At 59.0% G+C, this 20,821-nt stretch overlaps 1 protein-coding gene across 11 annotated transcripts in view; it reads left to right on the plus strand.

The window, feature by feature from the left end:
• Positions 1-20,821, plus strand: part of AGRN (agrin) — a 224,539-nt gene that overhangs the window by 91,767 nt on the left and 111,951 nt on the right. For 2 of the 11 annotated variants that reach the window (XM_073316439.1, XM_073316443.1), the window contains exon 1: positions 17,407-19,471. The exons of 7 other annotated variants lie outside the window; for them this stretch is intronic. In XM_073316439.1, coding sequence (XP_073172540.1) covers positions 19,303-19,471 — 169 coding nt within the window. In that variant the 5' untranslated portion in view covers positions 17,407-19,302. Of the gene's footprint in view, positions 1-17,406; positions 19,472-20,821 lie in introns of those variants that run through there. 2 more of the 11 variants (XM_073316440.1, XM_073316441.1) reach the window with 2 other exon arrangements.

The raw sequence follows: 20,821 nt of genomic DNA on the forward strand, positions 1-20,821 counted from the left end.
TGCCAAGGGCTGTGCTTCTGGCCGTGCATCTCGGCTGGAGGTGAGGGTGGAAGCGCCTTCCAAACATCCTCCCTCCCCACACTGTACTCAGAACCTGATGTGGTTTGGAAGCCTTTCAGTGCCCCCAATCCCAGGCCTTCCCCTGCCTGTCTGATTTCCAAATCACCTAGTCTCCCCAGGCTGTATCCTTAACAGCTCGGCTCTTCGCCCCCAGCTGTCACGTGGGCTGATGTTGGTGTTAAAGGGAGAAGCCCCATCATTGAAACAAACCCTACGTGTTCGCTTGGCTCAGCCATAGAGGGCAAGGCAAGGGTGCGCTGTGCAAACGGCCGCCGGCTGGATGGGTGCCCGCTCCCCTGTGATCCCTGGCGCTGGGAATCCCCGGATGCTGGGGGTGGGGGGGGATGTTGCCGGCTCCTTTGTTTAGCGGCTGCAGATATGGAGAGTATGTGAGGAAGGAATTCGGAACGTGGCTGTGTTTGTCTGTTCATTTCTCACCCCGGCGGGGGGGCCCTCCACAAACATTCACATGGATAGCTCACTCTGTATCCCCCGGCTGGTGCAGAGGACAAGGCAAGTGCAAAGTGTTGTCATCTACGCCACTGCCCCTCCTGAAAGCAGCATGTCAGGCCTACACGGGTGTTTGCTGGAGCCGTCACATGGCCAAGGCCCCTGGTCTCTGTGGCCCGAGGATGGGTGTCCTTTCTAACTCTGCACCTCAGGGATTATTGGATACAGGGGGACAGAGGTGGGGGAGACATGGGGTGTGTGTCTGTGTGTATTGCACACCCCCTGTATTGTTGTGTTCTCTTCAGCTTCCTTCTCCTTTGCATCGGTCTCCCACAGACTCCACCTCTCGTCTTGTACCATTGCACGTTCATTATTCACAGCTGGCCGCAGAAGCGCTGTCTGGCGAAGCTGAGCCCATAAGCCGCTGCTTGCACTGAAGAAAGGGACAGTCAATGAGCCAAAACCCTGGCTTGGGGCACCCGAGGAGAGCCCGCTCTGAATTGTCCCGCTGGCCTGCGCCTGTCGCCACGGGGACCTGGGCAGTCTGGCCTAGTGGGTAGGAGCTGGGAGACCGAAGCGACCTTAAAGCCACCCCTTCTCTGAAAGAGGCGGCTCCCTGGCAATGCACCTAGGAAAGGGACCGAACCAAGCCCAAGGGTGCCCCCTGCTGGCTGCCGCTTGTTATGGTCCTTCTCCTGTGCCGGCTCACCGAGCGTCGCTCTGCATGAATATTTCATTTTTTAAGTTGGAACATCTCCCCTGTTCTCGTGGGGGGTGCTGTGAGCGGTGGCACTAAGTGCTCCTGACAGCTCCCGGGCCGCGCTCGCTCTCTGAGCCCCCGTCTGGCTGCTCGCTCCCGCCCCTCTCTGTGGCGTGCGATCCCATTGCACCTGGGGCATATTCTGATCTGTGCTCAAGACAATGGGGTTAATATTTTATTTACATGCGCAGCTGGCAGTGCAATCGCAGGGCCCCTCCCGCTTTCCACCCGCCAGCCTGGGCTTTGGGTGGTGGGATGAGAAAAGGGGGCTGGATTCTGGTGCTTTCTTGCCCGTCCTTTTCTGGGTCTCCATGAATCATGCATGGGCCTCTTTACGTGACGCGCGTAGGTGATCTCTCCGCACAAAGCCTTCCTCTGCCAGAAAAAAGGCAGCTTGTCCGGCGCTCGCCTTCCCCAACTCGTCCTGTGCGTATTGTGCCTTTCGGAGCAGCTGATTCTGTTTGTACCACCCACCCCCTCCCGCTGCTTTTCCCGTTCTCCTGTTGGGATCCTGGCCCTGTTCAGAGGTGGCATGGCCGAGGCCTGCAGGCCCTTGACTGCGTTCCTGGGAGGAGGGTCTGGGGAAAGGGAGGAACGCACTAATCCCTGTGCTCCTTGGGCCGAACTGCGTGTGTGTGTGTGGGGGGGAATTGACACCCCCTCCTGGTGACCTGCAGTAGATTTATTCCTGGGCCCATCTCGCCTCATGGGTCACAAGTCTCCATTTCAAGCACTCGACCGGTGCTCCGCTCTGCACTTTCTCCATCCCTGCTGAGTTTCTCGAACTCTGACCGTCTGTGGAGCTGCTTCCGTCTGGCTCCTGGCGTTTGTCCTTCATACCCCCAGCTAGGTGCAGCTCAGTCCTGGATTCCTGAAGTTATTTGACTTTGATAACGGAGGTGATGGTGGGGGGGAACGACAGGGAAAATAGAGAAATCCCCCTTCTGCACCTTGTGTGGCTGCCTCACCCCTCTCCTGCGCTGGGGCTGTAACCCCCAAACTGGAGGCCCGGCAAAGCCCCAGAGGAGGATGTGCCCAGCTGGTAATGCAGCCTGGCCGAGACAAGAGCAGCCAGCCCTGCCGGCAGAGAGGGCAAACGGGGTCCATAGGAACGGGAAGCCCTGCAGCCAGGGAGACCAAACAAACAGCAGATACGCCATGGGTGTGTCTGTAGCTGACCAGCTGCACCCTCAGCACACAGCCTGTTTATTTCCATCCTCCTCTCTAATGCTGTCCCAAAGCTCCCTCGCTTCCGTGGCACCGAGCAATGTTGCAGGGGCCGGGGGGGCGGGGGGGCTCTCCAGGGAAACTGGCCCTGCCCTGGACATGTTAGAGAACCACTGGCTGAAAGCTGGGTGCGTGTGTTGAAGTTGTGAGCACCAGCACAAACCATATCCCCTGGAAGCTGGCTGGGTCCTCTCAAACATTCCCACTGCTAGACGGGTAACATCCCTTATGGAGGAGGACGAGCCACTAGCTTTCCATTCTTCGCCCCTGCCCGCTCAGCTCGCCAGGGCTCTGTCTGGCTGCCTCGTTAGCCGCGGTCGGGTGCGGCTAGGCGCTCTCCCCTTCTTGTCGGCACGTCAGGGTTGCCCCCTTTGCCTGCCCTGCCCGCCAGCCCCAAAGCAGGTCAGCCGAAGGTGCCAAAGCTCCCCTCTGCGGAATGTCTGCCGGGGTGCTGGCGTCCCTGTGCCCCGCAGAGAGGCTGTGGCTGGTGAGGAGCGGGTTATTTCGGATGAAAAAATCTCCATGTCTCCTCCTTTCTCTTGCTCCCCCACCCCTCCCTCCGAGTGCCCTTAGCGGGGTAACTCCTGGCGGTGAGCACTCCCACCAGGCCTGCCCCGTGCCAGCTCGGCCGCTCCCGGGGTTTGTCTAGTTTATGGGAAGCCGTTAACGACAAGGCTCGAAACCCAGCAGCCAGGAGCGGCTCCGTTTGAAAGGCTGTGCCTGACTCCTCTTGGCCGGGAGCCCGGGGCTGACATTCCTGCGTCTGCAGCCAGCGGCTGGTACAGCCTTAATCCTGTGCGTGTGAGAAGCCCAGCAGCGGTGCCAGGTGCTTAGCTGGGTGCTGCTCCCCTCCTTACCTCCATGTATGCTCCTTAGCGTGGGGTGCTCAGCAAAGTGCCCCTTTGCCAGCTCCTGTGAAGGCCAGCCCCTCTCTCCTTCCCCTTCCCCAGAGCTCCCTGCTGGGGTGTGTTCTGCTGTTTGGGGCATAGGAAGAGCTGCTTCGGCAGGGATCCCTCTGGAAAGTCTTTGAGATCCTCTGGCGGAAGCTGCTGTGTGAACTGATGGATGAAGCCTCCTGGCACCCCCCGTAGGACAGGTCAAGATGATCCTCGCTGTAGAGTGGGGAAACTGAGGCATGGAGGTGAAGGGACTTACCCAATGACATGCAACCAGTAGCAGAGACAGGGGCTCCAAGTCTTGTGCTCCAGCAGCTAAGCAGCATCTCCCGTGGGAGGAAAAGCCCTGCCCGCCCATGCTGGTGCTGGATTGTCCCGTGCAAACTGGTTTGCAGGGGGAGTGGAGGGAGAGAGCGAGGGTGCATGGTGGTGAGACCACTCTGGGGTTGGGGGAAAGGACAGGCCGTATAATGCAGCCAGACTGCCAGGACCTTGTGCCTGCAGAGGAGGGGCTCGGTGGGAGCAGTGACAACTAAGCAGAAATCCTGCCTCGTGGAGGGTGTGGCCCTGTGGGGCACCGAGCACTCTTTGCCCCCAGCCAATTGGTAAAGAGTGTTAAAAATCTGCCAGGCTGGCCCTTAGTTTCTATTTCTGGCCCTGCCCCCTCTTTGCGTGGTTCCAGCTAGGGGCCAGCAGGTTGGCTCCTGAGCGCTGTTCGGAGGGTTTGCACACCCTGCCCTCCCCTCGCCTCCTCTGCCCGCTGCTCTTGGCAAAGCTGGCACATCCAAGCAGGGACTCCTGCCCTTGGGGTGCTGCCAGGGTTTGGGCATCTCTGCTTTTGCTGCAGGTAATTTCCTGGTCTCCTTTTTCTCACCACCACACTGTACCTAGTCTGAAGTGGGCTTAGCCCCTGGGCCTCTGTGCTGGTTGGGAAGGATTTGCTGTGGCGTTAGCACTAAAGCGTTTTGCACAGGGACATCCCCCCCATCCCCCCATGTGGTCCCTCTCTTGCTCTCGATCCCAGGTGGCCAGATTCATTTGTCCTGCCTGTCTCTGAAGGCTCGGGGACCCCTTATCAGTTTCCCAGCAGGTCCCTTGCAGCAAGTGGTATCCAACTGCTCGCCACTCGGGATCTTCTGGTAGGCAGCACCTGCGTGTGGTGAGGCTGAAGGATCGCCTTGGAGGTGTGGGTACCTTTCCTCCTCTTGTGTCTGTGCCTGGAATCAGCACTTGGGTTGTCAATCCCACACTGCTAATAACCAGGGAAGGTCAAACGGGGTCTGTGTCTAAACGAGGCAGTGGGTGACAGCTGGTTCATCTTTGGGGAAAAAGTCATCAATCGTAGGAAGGCAGGACCGCGAGAGGTCAGCTAGCCTAGTCACCCCCTGCACTGAGAAAGGATAATGGATGCCAGTGGCTTTAATTAATTTAGCACAATGGCTTTTCACCCCAAAAAGGGTTTGCTCATTAATTGTCCTCTGGGGTGGGGGCGGCTTACATGGCTCTGCAACAGGCTTGTGATGGCAACGGGGCATACAAACCCCAGACAAAGCAGGAAAGGGTTAATGGGACAGTGGGGGCCCAGTCAGCCTCCCCTGCATCTCATGGGGCAGGAATCGGGCTTCCGGGGGGGAGCGAAAAGGGAGAGCCCTGCTCAGCTGGGTGGGTGGAGGGATGGAGAGTGCTCTCTGTGGGAAAGGAGGCTGGCTGGGATCAGGGGAGGTCTCCCAAAGGAAAGGGAAGGGTTTGTTTGGAAGTTTGGGTACCCGGGATGGGTAGAAGAGCTTGTAACCTAGCTAGAGGGCTAATTCGCCGCCAGTCTGGAGGTGTTGGTGGTTGAGGCCTGGGCTACACTGAAAAGTTCGGTTGACCTAGCTACCTTGCTCCAGGGAAGGGAAAAATCCACCCCCCCGCAGCCAGGCCATGAAGCTGACCTAACCCCCGAAGAATTCTTCCACTGGCCTAGCTGCGGTCTCTTGGGGGGGAGCCCGGAGCCGCTGGGAGGACCCCCCCAACGCCCCCCGGTCACCGTCGGGGGTGTCTGTGCTGAAGCACAACTGCAGCCCCATGGCTGTGCCCGCCGCGTTTCAAGTGGCGACGCTCCCTGAGCGGAGCAGCGCGGACGGCCAGTGGGGAGAAACGGCCTCCGAGCAGCTGCTGTACCCCACCGGGCTGGCAGGGACCTGCCACTACAGTTGGGGAGCACCAGCAGATCCGTGCGACTGGCCTGGCTGGTCGCACGCCAGGTGAATGAGCTAGTGCTTGCAGACCAACTTGGGGTGGAAATTTGTTGGTATAAATCACTAATGGCCAAGCTGGATCATTCTGTGAACAGAAACAAAGTCTAAATCCTGGGAGGATCCTCTCTTCGCTAATGGAGAGGAAGCAGGTGCTCTGGGTGCTGGTGGATTGGGCCTCTAACCCAACAGTGCCATGGAGCTCCCGTAGCCACGGTGAAATCCTCGCCGATCACCGCTCCATTACACCACAGATCCCGTCTACTACAGCATTGCCCCAAATTGCTGCAGCCTTTGGGCCCCTTGCTTTCTAGCCGGTGAGTCTGGTGCATGTGTCTGAGAGATCAGCAGATGGTGCTGTTACATCACAAGAGAAGGAAAAGCTCGGAAGCTGAATGGCCACTGGTGGGGTGTGGGGAATTCTGCGTGTTACGTTTTCATGCCGGGGAGCAAACTGGGGTGAGAAAAAGGGATTTTTCTTTTTCTCTGGTGAGGCTGCGTCAAATTCCTAATGTAGAACTGCTAGGACTGGGGGGGCGGGGGAAAGGGGGGAATAGAGCATACAGGAAAGCCTGATAGTATGCCAGCTCTTGTAGCTTTATCGTGAGTCTCAGTATTCAGTGTCCTCAAAGCTCTAGCTCCTGGAGTCACATGAGTGTCTCAGCTTTCATGTGAAAAGAGCAGCGAGTTTCCAACTCAAGGGGCCACATTTTCAAGCTTTTCTCTGCAACCGCAAAAGGATCAGACCCAGAAGGTCAGTAAATAAAAAGAGCCCAACTGTGATTTGCTTTCACAATCTCCTGGCTCGCAAGCAGGTCTCATGGTTTTTGGAGGGACCTGACTCCTGGTTTATTTTTTTAATGCTTAGGATTGGCAATGGATAAATCCGGTAGAAGGCCCTAGCAATGGAATGCAGCTCTGCAGGAGTCTCTCCTCCCCGACCCTCTACAACGTAATGAAGAATACGATCCTTATATAGGTTTATTTGACTCCTCCCATAGTAACATTGGGATTTTCAGATTGGTTCAGACCAAGTGCCCATGCAGTCCAATAGTCTCTCTCCAGATGTTTTAGAAGAAAAAAACTCCTGCCCGCAGGCAGTTATGGGATTTTGGGGAGGACAGATTAAATTTCTTCCTCCCCCACCATCATAGTTAGAGGTTGGTTTATGCCTTGAAGTGGGAGGATTTGTAACCTTTCCAAAGCTAGTATTTTAAAATGTTTTTTATAACTCAGCCTATTCTCATGTAAAAGCCCAGTCCTGTCTGAATCCTGTTAACCAGTGGAACCCATTGCCACAAGGTATAATTGAGACCAAGAGCTAACTGTCTTGTATGAGGTCTAGCTTTCCTTTTAGCAGCTTTGAGTTTGCCACCTGCCAACTTCATTGACTGTTCCCTTGTTCTTGTACTGTTTGGGGATGGTTATTGACCCCCTCTCTCTAGCTGTTCTTCATTTTGTATACTGGTATTAAGTCCATTTCCCATGGAAGAGAGAAATGGCATAGGATGGTTCAAAGAAGCCTATAAAAAGGCCATCTAAGAAATAGTACAGCTCTCTTCTGTAGGGTTAGGACTCGGTAGCTGTGCGGAGGCTGTTGCAGAACTGACGCTCCTTGGACAATATCCTGGCAAATAGGGTCAGACAAAGTAAAAATGAAACAGACCACAGGCTTGTATTTGTGCCCATACCAACACTGTGTTGGCCTCAGCGTGAGCGTTGTGCAACACTACCTTGTCTCAGTCTAGCTGAACTTCCGCTTTGGCCAGGAGAGAAGCGAGACCAGCTAGCTCGAAGGGCCACTCGCCCCACTGTAATGGTCAGGAGTGCGTGTGGACAGGTTCCCAGGGCTGAACCAGCAGGAGGTGCCGCAGCGCAGGGTTGAGATCCATTGGGGCTTGCTTTGCCTTCCCTCGCTGGTGTGGCTGCTTTCAGGCTGCAATCTAATGCTCTTATTTCTGGATGTCAGTTTCCCTGCGTAAACCCCACATTTAAGTAATTGCCAATTAAATTCTATAACAAAAATCGTAAAATCCAATTCTCTGTTGTGTCTCCAGCGGAGCAGATGTCAGCTCTGTGCCGTTTCTGTGCCGGAACATCTGTCAGAGAGAAGGGGACGCTCTCCCTGTGTATAGGCAACACGTGCCTGCTCCATGGCTGGTGGCTTCCCAGTCCTGGAAGAGGCACTTTACACTGCAGGAGGGGAACTAGCAGGTGGGGGCTGAATCTGGTTGCTGCTGAAGGTTTTTTCCAGACCCCTCCCATGCGGGGGCTGGCTGGTTTGCCTGCGGGGTGGACATTCTGGACTGATTTGTGCTAGCACGTTGATGTGTTATACGTCCTGTCCTGCTTCTCTGTCTTAGCTTGGCCACCATGGGGTATGTGGGTCTGACCTCCCTTGCCCCCTTAACAACCATGGGGGCCAGAGGAGCAGGGCTGATTGGAGCTGGCTGCAGCTGCAGCAGCTGGATCAGAATTATGCCATAGTTTGAGGCTGTCTGACCTGTCTCTAGTTTGGAGAGGTGGATGGTAGAGGGCCTCTCTCCTCCCCGTGTTGGCTGGGCACTGGAGTCTGACATGCTCTGCCGAGCCAGCTGGGTGGGAAGCCCCCCATGTGTTGCTGGCTTTTCATCCAGATCTTTAACTTTGGCTTTAAGATTGCCCAGGACACCGGCTGGCTGAGGGGTTTTGGAGCCTTTCACTATCACTGACTCCGTGAGCCAGAGCGGTGGCAATGGGAAAGTTTTGGTCACTATCTGAGGGTTGCTCGGTGGCCTGTGTGACACGAGTTTGTTGGGTCTCCGTCTGGTTTCTAGCTGGAGGGCGTCTCCAGCAGAAGCCGGGAGTGGGGTTGGCGTTTGCATGCCGCTTTGCAGAGAGCCTAGGGCCTGCGTGACTCATGTGGACAAGCTTCTCCCCTGAGGGCAGGGGCACTGGGGTGGGGAAGCAGGAGGGAGAAGCCTGCGCAGCACAAAGGTCTTCAGGCTCCAAGGCTGTGTCTCCAGCTGCACCGGTCCCAGCTCCCGGCAATGCGCTCCCTCTGCCTAGGCTGTGGCACAGGACATGTGAGACCAAGTCTAGCCAGGCTCCCTGGGGTTGTAGCCTGGGGGTGCCGGGGGAGTCACTGCAGCGGGCTGACCGGCTGTCCCTGGGGAAGGCTCGTGCTGGTGCAGGGTTGGAGAGAAGCGCTGCTGTGTCCATCGATGGGAAACCCACCCTAACTCAACTGTTCCTTCCCTGTGGGGCAGGGACAGGCCCCAGGCCATTGGTCTGTGTGTCTGGGAGCATCGTGCTGAGGGGTAGGAGATGGCAAAGGGTCAGTGCCCCTCGGTCAGACCTCCCGCTATGTGGCCAAAACCACCCCAAGGACAGAAAATGTTTAGTCTGTATTCGCAAAACCTGATTCTGTGTGAGCCATGTATTCAGGGTAGAGAACAGCAAGGGTGCAGCGAAATTATGGGGTGTGTGGGGGGGTGTCCAGCTGTTGTGGAGGCCCTGTGGAGCGCCACGCTTGAAGCACCCCATAATATTGAGCTGCTAAGAAGTTCTATGCAGTAGCTCCTACTCCGAGGGCAGGGCCTAGCCCCAGTCGGTGCCCCGTGCTGCTCTGCTCTCTACTCAGCGCTGTGCTGAGGATGACAGGGATACTGGCAATTGTAAGTCGCTCCTAGCCCCTGGGAAGATGGCTGTGTGTCCTAGCGGTCACAGCGACTGACTGGCCGGGGCCAGGGTTCTAAGCGAGGAGAGAGTCTTGCGGGCACATGCTTGTCAAGTGGCCCAGCCCTCTCAGGGCACCAGGCGAGCTTGCTGCTCTTCACTGATCATGCAAGGAGCTCGGATGTGGCAGGGCTGGGCGCGGGATAACTGCTCCGAGCTGGGCTGGCAGCATGGCGTGGGAGCACTCCCCGGGCTGGAGTCTGACCCTAGCCCTGGAGCAGTCCTGGCCGCCGTGATGTCCAGCAGGCTGCCTAGTCCAGAGCCTTGGGCCAGCACTGGATTTACCTGGCTGAGCTCCTGCTTTCTGCCAGTAGGACCATATGGGCAGATCGGGCTGGGCCCCTTCACTCCATCCCTTCCCCGGGCGGCCTGGTGGCACTGAGGTTGAAGGGGCAGCTTGACAATTGAGACTCCTTGGTGCGGAGGGAGAGTCCCTGCCTTCGCCCAGACCCCGTGGTGCTGCATCCTGTGGGAGCCGAGATCCGCGCTCCTCATGTCTCCCGTCAGATTTGGGCTGGGGGGGGGCGTGGGGAGGCAGCTGCTCTGGCTGCGAAACCTGTTTCTCCCCATGAGCTGCCCCCTCGCCCCTCTCTCTGAGCGGTGCCGCTGGCCCAGCGAAGGTCCCACCGCCTGCCCCGGATCCGTCCAAAAGGCAGCAAACAAGCTGAGCTCTCCATCTGCTCCTACCCAACCTGTGCTATGGGCTAAAACCATCCCCCCCCTCCTTCAGTGTGTTCATATGGGTACGAAGTCATTAAGCAGGAAAACCCCCTGGTCTCAGGAGCAGCCTCACACTGAGCGCCCCCCCCCCCCCCCCCCGCCGCGCGGCTGTTAATTAGGAGAGGCCTTCATTAGCACTCTCGTTCTGCTCCCAGTACGTATGCCAGCTTGGCTTTCCAGGGCTCGGGGCCCCCACCCCGGTGCCCCCTCCCCGGCGTGCGCTCGCTCTCCTCTCCCCAGCGCCGGGTTCGAAACGCTCTTTACTTCCAGGCGTTGCTCAGCAGGAAGCAAGCTGGGTCCTGCCAAGTGTTAAATGAAATCATTAAAAGCCCCAGTCTCCTTCCCCTCCCCTGCTTTTCTTCCTAATGCTGGTAATTAGCCTGTAAAACCACACAAGGGGGTGCTGGGTGGGGGGGCTGCCATTGACCCTTTAAACGGGTTCCCCAGAGGATGCTGCAACTGGCATCGTAGCCGTGGGGTGCTGTCCAATACCAATTGCCCCACTGCCAAACTGGATTAGAGAGAGTGCGGCCAGGCAGCGAGCGGGCACCAGGCAGCTTTGGGAGCTGGGGCTGCTGCTTTCTGCAGGGCCTCTGGCTCTGTGTGTCAGAGTGAGGAGATTGGCAGCTGTCAGTCAGGCTCCAAAGTGCCATTGATCTCCGGGTCTCTGCTGAGGTTGCTCTCCGCGGTCATTCTGGCCAGGGAGAACAGGGCGGGGGAAATGGGGATTGGCCACCTCCCAAATAAACCAGTCCCCTAAGGGGATCGTGGCAGGACAGGTGCCCCTCAGAGACCCGCGGAGTCTGTCAATCCCCTTCCCTGCAGTACAGATGTGACTCACTGATGGGGTGGGGTTGCTGCAGCAAGGCGCCTTGGGGTGAACACAGAGCTGCATGCCTGGATGGGGTGGGGGGGTCCCGTCCTCGGTTTGGCTCTTGTACAGCGCCCATTGTTCCTGGATCTGAGCACCCCTGGAGGATCCCTCTCCCACGGGAATCCGGCCCAGTGCAGAGGAGCCCATGTGAAGTGTCTATGGGCCAGTTATACCATCCTCAGCTGTGAAAGGTCACTTTACTCTGACCATTGCTCTTCCCCTCTGTATGCATGTTGGGGGGGCTCCCCACAGATGCCATCCCTGCCCCCCAGCCCTCGACAGCCCCACGCCCCCTTGATCAGGCCAGTGAGAACTTCAGTGCTTAATTATCTGCCCCTTCCTTCAGTCGTCCAGCCTTGGGGCTGATGGCCCTCAGATCCGAGAGCTTGGGGACAGAAGTAGGTGGCAAATACCTCCCGACCCACCCTCTTCCCCACCCCACAGGCCGGTGTGGATTGTAGAGGGCACGTTCTGCACAGAATCCTTCTCGAGGAGGCCACGACTCATCCGAGGCCCTGCCCCCAGCCGAGCTCGGTGGCTGGCCACGGTGCATCTCCTGTAGGCACTGGGACGCAGCTGTGGCCATCGCAGAACCAGGAGAAGTTCATGGCCCCTGCACAGCCCTGAGTTACAGAAGCAGGAGAATAAGACCCGTTTCTGTCCAGTGGCAGCAGCTGTTAAATCCTTGCTGGGAGTGCTTAGAAATAAACCCATTAGCAACGCTGGGCTTTAAAAGGGCCGGTGACCACGCAGAGGCCTTAATGAATTAAACGCTCCAGTTTAGAAAGCTGGGGGAGGGGAGGGAAGCTCTCCATAATGAACCAGTGGCAGCTGTGCCTGATGGCGTTAAATTGGTCCTGCCGTCACCCCACTTCAGTGGGGTTGGAGTCCCCCCCGGAGCAGCGGGTGGAGCTCTCTGGCTATGTGTGAAGCAGGGGAACTCTCCGAGGCTTTGCTCTGAGGTGGGGGGGCTGGAACCAGGGAGGGGAAGGTCACCTGGCATGAGGCACAGGTGAAAGATGCAACCATGTGGAGGGGGGGGGGAGAATTGAAGGAGATCACATGAGGCAGGTGGCTGGGTACCACGGTGATGGGCGCTGTGGGGGTTGGGGGTGTGTGTGAGACAGGTAACTGGATACCATGGTGACAGGTGCTGTGGGGGGCATGTGAGGCAGGTGGTTAGATATCACAGTGACGGGCGCCGTGGGGATTGGGGTTGAGGAGGGATGGGTGCGTGAGGCAGGTGGCTGGATAACATGGTGACAGGTGTCATGTAAGATTAGCGTGGAACGATGCAGCCGAGGGGAACATCCGTGTGGCAGTTTAAGAATGGCGGGGGTGTGGGGGGATGTCCTACTCCCCCTTGGGTTGCCCTTTTGGGACCTTTCGTCCTGGCCCCTTCTCATTGAGTTCTGCTCATTGAAATTGGGGGTGTTCTCAGGCTGAAATACCCCTTCAGCTCTTCCCTTCCCTGCCGGAGCCTCTTCCACATGTGGGGGGGGGGCTGGGGCAGAGCAGCCCACACCTCTCCCCGCCCCTCTGAGTGTACAATGGTCCCATTTGGGTGGCTGGCTCTCCCCTGACAAGGGAACGGTTGGGGCCCTTTCATTGCTGGAGGGGCGAGGTCAGGAGGGAAGAGACCAAGGCCAGAGTGAGCGGCTGCTGCATTGTCTCCTGTCGGGTCCCAAGTGTGCCCTCTTGATTCCTCGCTTCTAAATAGCCCTCTGCCTAACGCCATGCTGCTGTCCCCATCCCAGCCGCCCTGGGGCCTCTGGTGGGCTCATTCCCTGCCGGCCAGTGGTGCTAATTGACCTACCGCTGCCAGGAAGCCCTGCAGCCTACTTCCAAGACACTGATGCTGGCTGGGAGTAGAGCAGGAGCAGTCTATGGGGATGCTCTTACACTGTGACCTCCCAGTGAAGGGATGGGGGTTCTCGCCCCTGCTCCCGAAGTCTGGGGCAAGAGGGGCTTAGAGTCCCCATAAATCCTAGCGAGCCTCCTCTCCTAGGGGGATGCACTGGTCCATTGCAAACTGTCCTAGCTGTGGCCGTCTCAGATCCTTCCTGCAGCTGCTCTAGAGGGGGTTGAAATGGACCCTCCCGTGTGAAGTTAGGAGTGCGTGTGTGGAGGATATCAAAGTTTTCAGCATTCTCCCTCCCCCAGGCTGGAGGAAGCCAATTCTTGATGGGGGAACGCGGGGGGCGCTCAGCTCTCATCCCCGTCCCTTAGCTGCAAATGGCTGTTCAGAGATTGGAAAGGATGTGCAGTATCTGGGCTGCCTGGCAGGATCTCCCTGACTGTTTTTCTGCAGCAAGACCAGCGAAGGGCTCAGAATCTGACAGAGCTATATTACCTGTTGATGAGCATTTTTGTCTCTTTAATTTCTGCTCATCTTTTCTGCTCTGTCCCCCCCCCTACGCTCGGTGTTGGAGCGGGAGGAGCCTAATGGAAAACTCCAAGTGCAGGTTCCAGGGAAGACCAGCAGAGGGCGCTGGGCAGGGAGCACGCTTTTCCTGGGGTGCTCATAGTTGATCGGAAAGGATCCCGTAATTTGTGAATGGCTATATCCATGTAACTGTGCGGCAATGCAGCCACCTCTGGGGTGGAGGGCAGCGGCAAAGGGGATGGATGGGTGACCAGCACAGAGCGATTGGGAACTGAGGATGAGACTTTGGCCTGTACACAGAGGGAAACTCGGACACATACACAATGGGGTGTGTAACCATGCCGTAGAGCAGGCTGGGGCTCGGTTTGTAAGGTCTCCTCTGCAAGACCTGCCTGGGGTCAACTGCATTAATTCATCCCCCTTGAAAGGAGGAAGAGCTGAGCTCTCGGTGCTGGGATTGGAACCTGCGCTTCCAGGGAGCTAAGGTGATTCCGGCATGGTGTGGTTCTGCCCCCAAAAGTGGCCCCCGAAAGGCTTCTGGGGACAGAGGCCTTGAAAATCCTGGAAGAAAGGGAGGAATGGTGTGCCTGATGTGCACATGGAAACATGCAAAGAGGGCTACGCAAATGGCCTTGCTTGCTGCTTGCACTGTTTGTATTTGCAGCCAAGCCTTTGGATTTAGCCAGGCGGATTGGCCTCTGAAATCCGAGCTGTGCTGACAGCCTGGGGGAGAGCCTAGCAGTGGTCTTGTGGCAGGTGGCAGTGAATGCTGCTTGCATCCCAGAACAATACACTGCACTCCTGTGCCCCTTCCTCCTTGAGTTCTCACAGGCCTTTCAGTATTACTGCTCCCTCCCAGCCATCAATGCCCCTGGGCAGCGTGGAAGGCCCGTTCTCTCCCCGCTTTGCAGAGGCTGGACTTGCCTGACGTTCCAGCAGGAGCCTGGAGCAGGGCTAGGGGTAGGACCCAGGAGCCTGGTGTGTTTAACTACCAGCGTATTCTCCTGCTTTGGGAGGTGCTTGGGTTTCAATCTGGGTCCCCAAGAACCCCCTCGGCGGGGTGCCTAGAGTCAAGGGTCTCGGACCTGAGCTGGGCAGAGAATTAAAGCACTAGAAATGCCTTAATGCTTCTGAAGCACACTTGGTGGGGGGGCGGGGGGAGCAGAGGGAATGGGAGGGGCAGGGCACTCACTGGATCTAGCCCTTCCCTCAGGCCAGCAAAGGCATCTGTGTGTGGCGGCAAGGCAGAGCAGGTGGCAAAGGCTCCCCTTGTGCTCTCTGGAGTGAGTTGCGGGGTTGGGTCTCAGCCCACCACCCTAAGCCCTGCCTCCTTCGGGAGCAGGCTCTTGGCTGCTCGTCTCCATGTGGAAGGGGACTGGTTCCCAGCCCGCTCATTTCCCATCTCGCTCACTGTCCTCGTCCTCGTTCCAAGGGAGCTTCCTGCTGCCAGCTCTGCTGGGTCCTTGGAGCCTTCCCATGGCCCGGCTGGGTGCGTGCCGCTGGGATTGGTGCCCAGCGTGCGCTGCGGCGGCAGGATCGATCCCTGCGTTCGGGGGCCGGGCCGAGGGACACAGCGAATCCCGTTCTCCTCTTGCTGGGGGTTTGTCCTTTCCGTTCGGAGCCGGGATAGAGGGGCCAGCGTGGCCGTCCAGTGAGCGGCTTGGCTCTTCCGTGTCGCAGCATCAAGGGGGCTAGGGCTGAGGCCTGGCCCTGAGCACACAGGAGGAGCAGCGACCAGGGGAGAAGTGGGGAGACCTCGGTCTCCTGTCCCCAGCACAGCTGAGTCCTGCAGGTGGCTGAGCCGACTAGGGTTGGTCTGTGGGTTTAAGGCAGTTCCCTGAGCTGCCCACAGCTGTAGCTTAACTTTCTCGACCTGCCTCCTCCCTGACCTCCAGGCCGTGGTGTGTGCCACGTGCAGGGAGCTGCTTAGGCTCCTCTGGCTGCTGGCTGGGCACTGAAGAGGAGGGGGGTTGGAATCTGCTCGTCCTTGTGCATGACAGGTGTGGCCCTCCCCCCCCGATAAACCGCCCAGGTGACCAGGGGGTCAGCCCCAGAGAGGCAGGCTGGAGCTGGAGGGGGACACCCCACCTCCCTTTCAGGCTGGTGGGAGGCTGACGTTCTGGTGACTAAGGAGCCAGGCGTCTCCGCAGAGGAAGCGTGGGGCTCAGGCGCCCCCTCGTTCCCGGTCTCTGCCAAGGCTGCTGCACTAAAAGTAGCCCTGCCTTCGGGAAGGCTTCCCGAGTGGAGCTCTGGCAGGGGGTGGTGGAAGGCTCAGCTGGGGCAGCGTTGCTGCCTCATGGGGCACGGAGCAGGCCACGGCACGGGCTGGCAGCTGCAGAGGAGAAGCTATCTGGTTTCCCTGGCTGCGACAGCTGCCTGATGGAAAGCAGCTCAAGCTGGAGATGCCGGAACGTATTTCAGAAGCTGCCTTTGCCAGAGGCCTCCAAGTCTGACACCAGCCAGCCCTTCCTCCCTGGTTCCCCCTGCTTTGTATCTGCAATAAGCACCCCTCCCTCCGCCAGCACAATCAGCATGGGACCCAGGATAAGCAGACGGCAGTTGCCGGCGTGGCAGGGGGGGATCTCCATGCCCCTCTCTCCCTCCCTGCGTGGAGCCTGAAGCACAGAACATCTCCCGCGTCGGCTGAGCGTCAGCTGAGCCGTGGCACGAGGACCGCGCGCTGCCCCCTGACCCAGGTGCCTGTGTTCACGGCTGACTCCTTCCTCCCCAGCTGCGTTGCAAAGGGTCAGAGCCCCGGGGAGCCTTCCCCCTGTGGGGTGACTCCCCCCCACCCCCAGGGATCTGTTTCAGCCTGATGAGAAGCTTTGTGGGCTGGAATTAGCATCGTGGCAGGTCCTGGCGCCCCGGATCCATGGTGTCGATGGTGGCAATAACCTGCTTGGAGAGAGTGTGCGTCATAGCAGCACCTTGCCACTGCTGCCCTCCGCCAGGGGCTGGCGCTCGACTGGACGGGCGCCGTGTTGCCAAGGGAGGGTGAAGTCAACGGGAGCCGGTTCATTGACTTCATCGCCCCCACTGCATCTGGCCGGCGTTGTTTTTTAGGACACGTGGGCCTCAGCCAGCGCTGGGGCCATTTTGCTCCAGGGCTGGGGGGGACTCTCTTCTTTCCCTTCTGCTCCCGTCCCAGGCACTTCACCGATGGTGTCGTGCTCTTGGTCCCGACTCCCCTCTGGCCCAAAGCCCGGCTCGTCTCCGGGCGGCTTTCCGGTGTCTAATGTGGCAGCATTATGCTTGGTGCTGGTGCTTAGGCCGTGACCGTGCTTCGTCGGCGTCCTGCCAAGGGGTGGTGGCGACATGGAGGTGCATGACGATCCCCAGAGGCACAGCTGCTTGCTGGCTCAGGACTCCGGTCTGCGGAAGCATCACTCTCTCCTCTGCTGCTTCCCTGACCCCCAATCCCCCATGCCAGGTGGAAACTTCTTGCCAGGACCCTGGGTGCTTGCTCTGGTTCTCCTCTCCAGCCAGGGCCCTATGGAACCCATGCGCTCCCTGCTGGGGAAGCCGCTTACCCGCTTGACCCTCTGTCTTTACCAGCCCCGCAGCTTAACGGGCCTGATCCCAAGCCCACTGGCCGCCATGGGGGAGTCTCATTTGCTTTTGCTGGGCTTGGGATGGGGCTCTGCATTCCTCAGCGGGAGTCTACTGAGCCCAGGGCCTAGAGCGTTGTCCTTAACCCTCTCTTTGCCAGAAATCTCCCGCGGTGGGGCCCAAAGGGGCTGGGGCTTTTATTCGTCCCGCGTGAACCCTCGCAGGGCCAGCCAGTCTGTTCTGCGGATGCTCTTGTGTCTTGAAAGCTTCCCTCCTCTGGGGTCTCAGGCCACGAGGGGGGAGCGGGGCCCCTCCCCTCCCCACACAGCGGGGGAGGCTTCCCGTTCCCCACAGCCCTCCAGCGGGATTGGAGGGGGCGCAGGGGGCAGGAGCACGCTGCTCAGGGGGAGGCATAATGAGTTTTGACAGTGCAGTCTCCGCCCCTCTCCACATCTTTAGTGCTCGAATGGAAAGCTGAGGGGGGGAGGAGGGTTTTTTTTTCCTGCTTTTCATGCTCTCGGGAGGAGACACAGAAGTGAGCAGAATATCCCAGCAGCTCCCGGTCGATCCCGGCTCAGCCCCACACCTCCGTGGAGCTGCACACAGGTGGCTGTGGCTCCGGAGCCGTGGGGTGGGGGCAGAGCAGCCGAGCTGAGGTGCACAGGGCCCCCTCCCCATTTCCCTTTGTGCTCTCGCCTGCGAAGAACTCCCCCGAGGAGCCAGGGCAGAGAATTCCCGCAAGCCTCCTTGCCTTTGTTTGAGTTGGCTTCTCGCTGCGCTGGCTGGCTGCTGGTCCTGGAGCCGGGGCTGCTTTCCTTCCCCGCCTCCCTCCTCGCTTCCCCGCACCGCTCTCCTGTTCGGGGGCGGTTTGATGGTGTTGCGAAGGGACGCTGGGCGTTCGCCAGAGCTCTCCCAGGGATGCCCCACTACCCCCGCGAGCTCGCCCGGAGGAATCGGAACGGGGGTGCGTGAAGTCAGTGCAAAGCCCGGGATGGAGAGGGGCACCGAACAATAACACGCTCCCGGCCTTCTCCCCCCGCCCCACCCACCAACCCCAGCTAGGCGCTGGCAGCGGATAAAGCAAGTTGGGCGCGAGGGAGGTAACAACACAGTTGCTTTTTGTTTTGGGCTGCACAAACCTTCCGCTGTGCGAGCGAGAGCCCCGGGCTCTGGAACGAGGTCTCTAAGCTCCGCTCCTTCCCACCCACCGACCCGCGCTGCTGCCGCCCCCGGTGGCTCGGTTAGCATTCGGGTGTGCATCCCTTGATGCCTGGCTCAGCGAGGAATCGGGATCTCTCCTGGCAGGACGGGCATGTCCGAGCGGCGTGAGGAGGGGAGCTGGCCCATCCCAGCCGGCGTGGTTGTGTCAGGTCGCCGTGCTCTCTGCGGGCAGGCTCTGAGAGCAGGTGGTGTGGGAAGGAGGGGAAGCGAAGCCCGGGCCCCCTCCCGAAGTCCCAGCTCTGAGGAGGGGCGGAGGGGTGCGAAGGAGCTGGCTGCTGCAGGGACGGAGGAGGAGAGCCGCTCGCCAGCAGCTGTCTAGGATGCCGGAGCCGAGCAGGGATGGACTTTACCACCACTTTGAAGAGGGAAGTGTGGCAGGAGATCTGCCCTGGGCTGGAATGTGGGCAAACTGCTAGTTAAGCCCCCTGTGTTTGGCCAGCGGGTCTCAGCTGGCAGGGGCAGAGACTGGCACTCCTGGGTCCGTCTATGCTTTACAGTCAGACACATGGACCAAAGAAACTCAGCATCCCAGCAGCGAGACCCATCCAGCACCTGAACTTGGGGTGCTAACGGGGCAGCCACCCCCATCTGGAGCAGCTCCGAAATAGGGACCTTTCTTCTGTGTGGAGGTGTCCTGCTTGTGTGTCCTTGACAAGTTCTCCCACTTCTGGGGGCAGGCCCCTCTCTCTGGAATCAGAGCTCCCGCAGCTGGGTGGGTGACCCAGTGAGACATCGCTGCCCATCCGAATTTCTTCCCCCAGTGCTCGCCCCTGGCAGGTTGGGGCTCAAAAGCTGGGAGGTCTTTGATCCTCTGAGTCCCTGGGAGTTGTTTGCTTTGTTTGTTAATGTTGATCCTCAGGTCCCCACCTGCAATCTCTGGCTCCAAGGGGATTTGTGAAGCTGAGACTGGGCGAGGCTTTCCGGAGTTTTACCTGACTGGCCCCTCGGGCTCCAGGTCGGGCCCTGGGTCCTAACACCTGCGGCGCTGCCTAGGCCGTAGAGATGGAGTATGTGGCTATAAACTCTTCCTCCTGCAAGTGAGCCAAGCCCACCCCGTCCATACATGCCAGCTGGAGGATGGGAATCCCTGGGGAAACGTAGCTCCCTGCAGCTCCGGAAGAGGAAGGGGGGGGGTCTCCTGCACCCCTGCTGGGTCCTCTGCCTTGGGTGTGCCAGCGGACGGCTGGGCCCATGCCAGCAGCGGCATGACGGCCTGCCAGTACCCCATGGCGCCCGGCCCCTTGGAGCGGGACCGGATGTACCAGCACCAGGTCTCCCTGGTGGTGCGCTATTTCATGATCCCCTGCAACATCTGCCTCATCCTCCTGGCCACCTCCACCCTGGCGTTCGCTGTGGTGCTTTTCCTCAATAACTGTAGGTGTCCCTGGGCATCGAGGGTCTATGGTGGGAGGGGGAGGGGATCTGTGAGTATTGGGGGGGCGGGGGCTTTAAATCCGGACTCCTGATTGTCCCTCCCAGTCCGAGCCTAGATCCCAATAGCCACCATGTGCCACAGGCTGGGATTCCCCCTCCTCTCCTGGGTGTTGCCATCTCTTCCTAAAGGTCAGTCGGTGTCTCCGAGTTGAGCCAGTGACTCTCTGCCCGGTCTCCCTCCTTTCCCGGCCTGTTGTTGGGTCTGTCCTGCTGCTCTTTGAACCCTTCCCACGGCCCATTCTCTACCCAGTGCTGCCCAGCACTGGAGCGGAGATGGGTGTGACTGAGAGCTGGGATCCTTGCTCCTTTTCAGTCTCAGCCCCTCCTTCGCTCTGTCTCCCAAGAGCTGCTGCCCGAGCCCAGCTGTTGGAGGAAGAAACTGAAGTGTGGTTTGTTTGGCCCGTGCTTCCCCCCCCAGCAATGCAGGCTCCCCTTCCTGGGCAGGGGCTGCATTTCCTCCTGCCTGGGGCCCTATGGTCCAGGCACAGGAGAAACTGTCAGGGCAGCTGTTAGAAGGGAGGAGAGAGGCAGCTACTGTGATCACGGTTCTGCCAGGGCTGTGTGTGAAGGGAAGTGTGGTCTGAGCACAGGGCTGGGAGCCAGGAGCTTCTGTGAGCTCCATACCACGCGACTGCTTCTGCCACTGGCTGGCCTTGGGCAAGACACTTAATCCCCTGCTCCCCGTCACCCTCTCTCTGCTGTTCCGTGCGTGTTGTTGGGGTGGGGTGTGCCTGATGGCCAGAGGCTCCAGGATCCCTGTTCTCTTCCCTGTCCCTCCTCCAGAGGTCAGCAAGAGTTGGTGTGAGTGCAAGGAGGCGTAGGCCTCCCCTGGTTGCTGGTCCTGCTGGCTCTGGGGAGCGAGCGGCTGAGGGTGGTGACTGACACCAGAGTCTGGGCTAGTGGCAAGTACGGGCCACTCCGTTATTCTGCCAGGTCCACTCAGAGCGTGTCTCAGCACAGGTGTCTAACACTCCGTACCAGCATCTCCTCGGTACCAGGCTTGGTTACACAGCACGGAGAGAAGAAATCCGTCAGGCTGCGGCTTTCCTCTGAAGCCTTCAGAGCAAATGTTCCTCTGCTGTACCCTTGGCCAGGAAACTTCTCTGGGTCTCAAACGATTGCTGCGAGAGAGCACGTGGGAGATGGGGAGGCCGGGAAAACAAATCCCTGGCATCCGGAAATGCTAGCGTCTCCCAGCTGAGTGCAGTTAGGGCTCTGTGAACGGTAGCTAAAAACCAGCGTTGTATGGGGCAGGGTCCAGACAGTGTTTCTCGAAGGACAGTCTGGTGG

This window comes from Lepidochelys kempii, chromosome 18 (assembly GCF_965140265.1).
Source record: "Lepidochelys kempii isolate rLepKem1 chromosome 18, rLepKem1.hap2, whole genome shotgun sequence".
NCBI classification, from domain to species: domain Eukaryota; kingdom Metazoa; phylum Chordata; order Testudines; family Cheloniidae; genus Lepidochelys; species Lepidochelys kempii.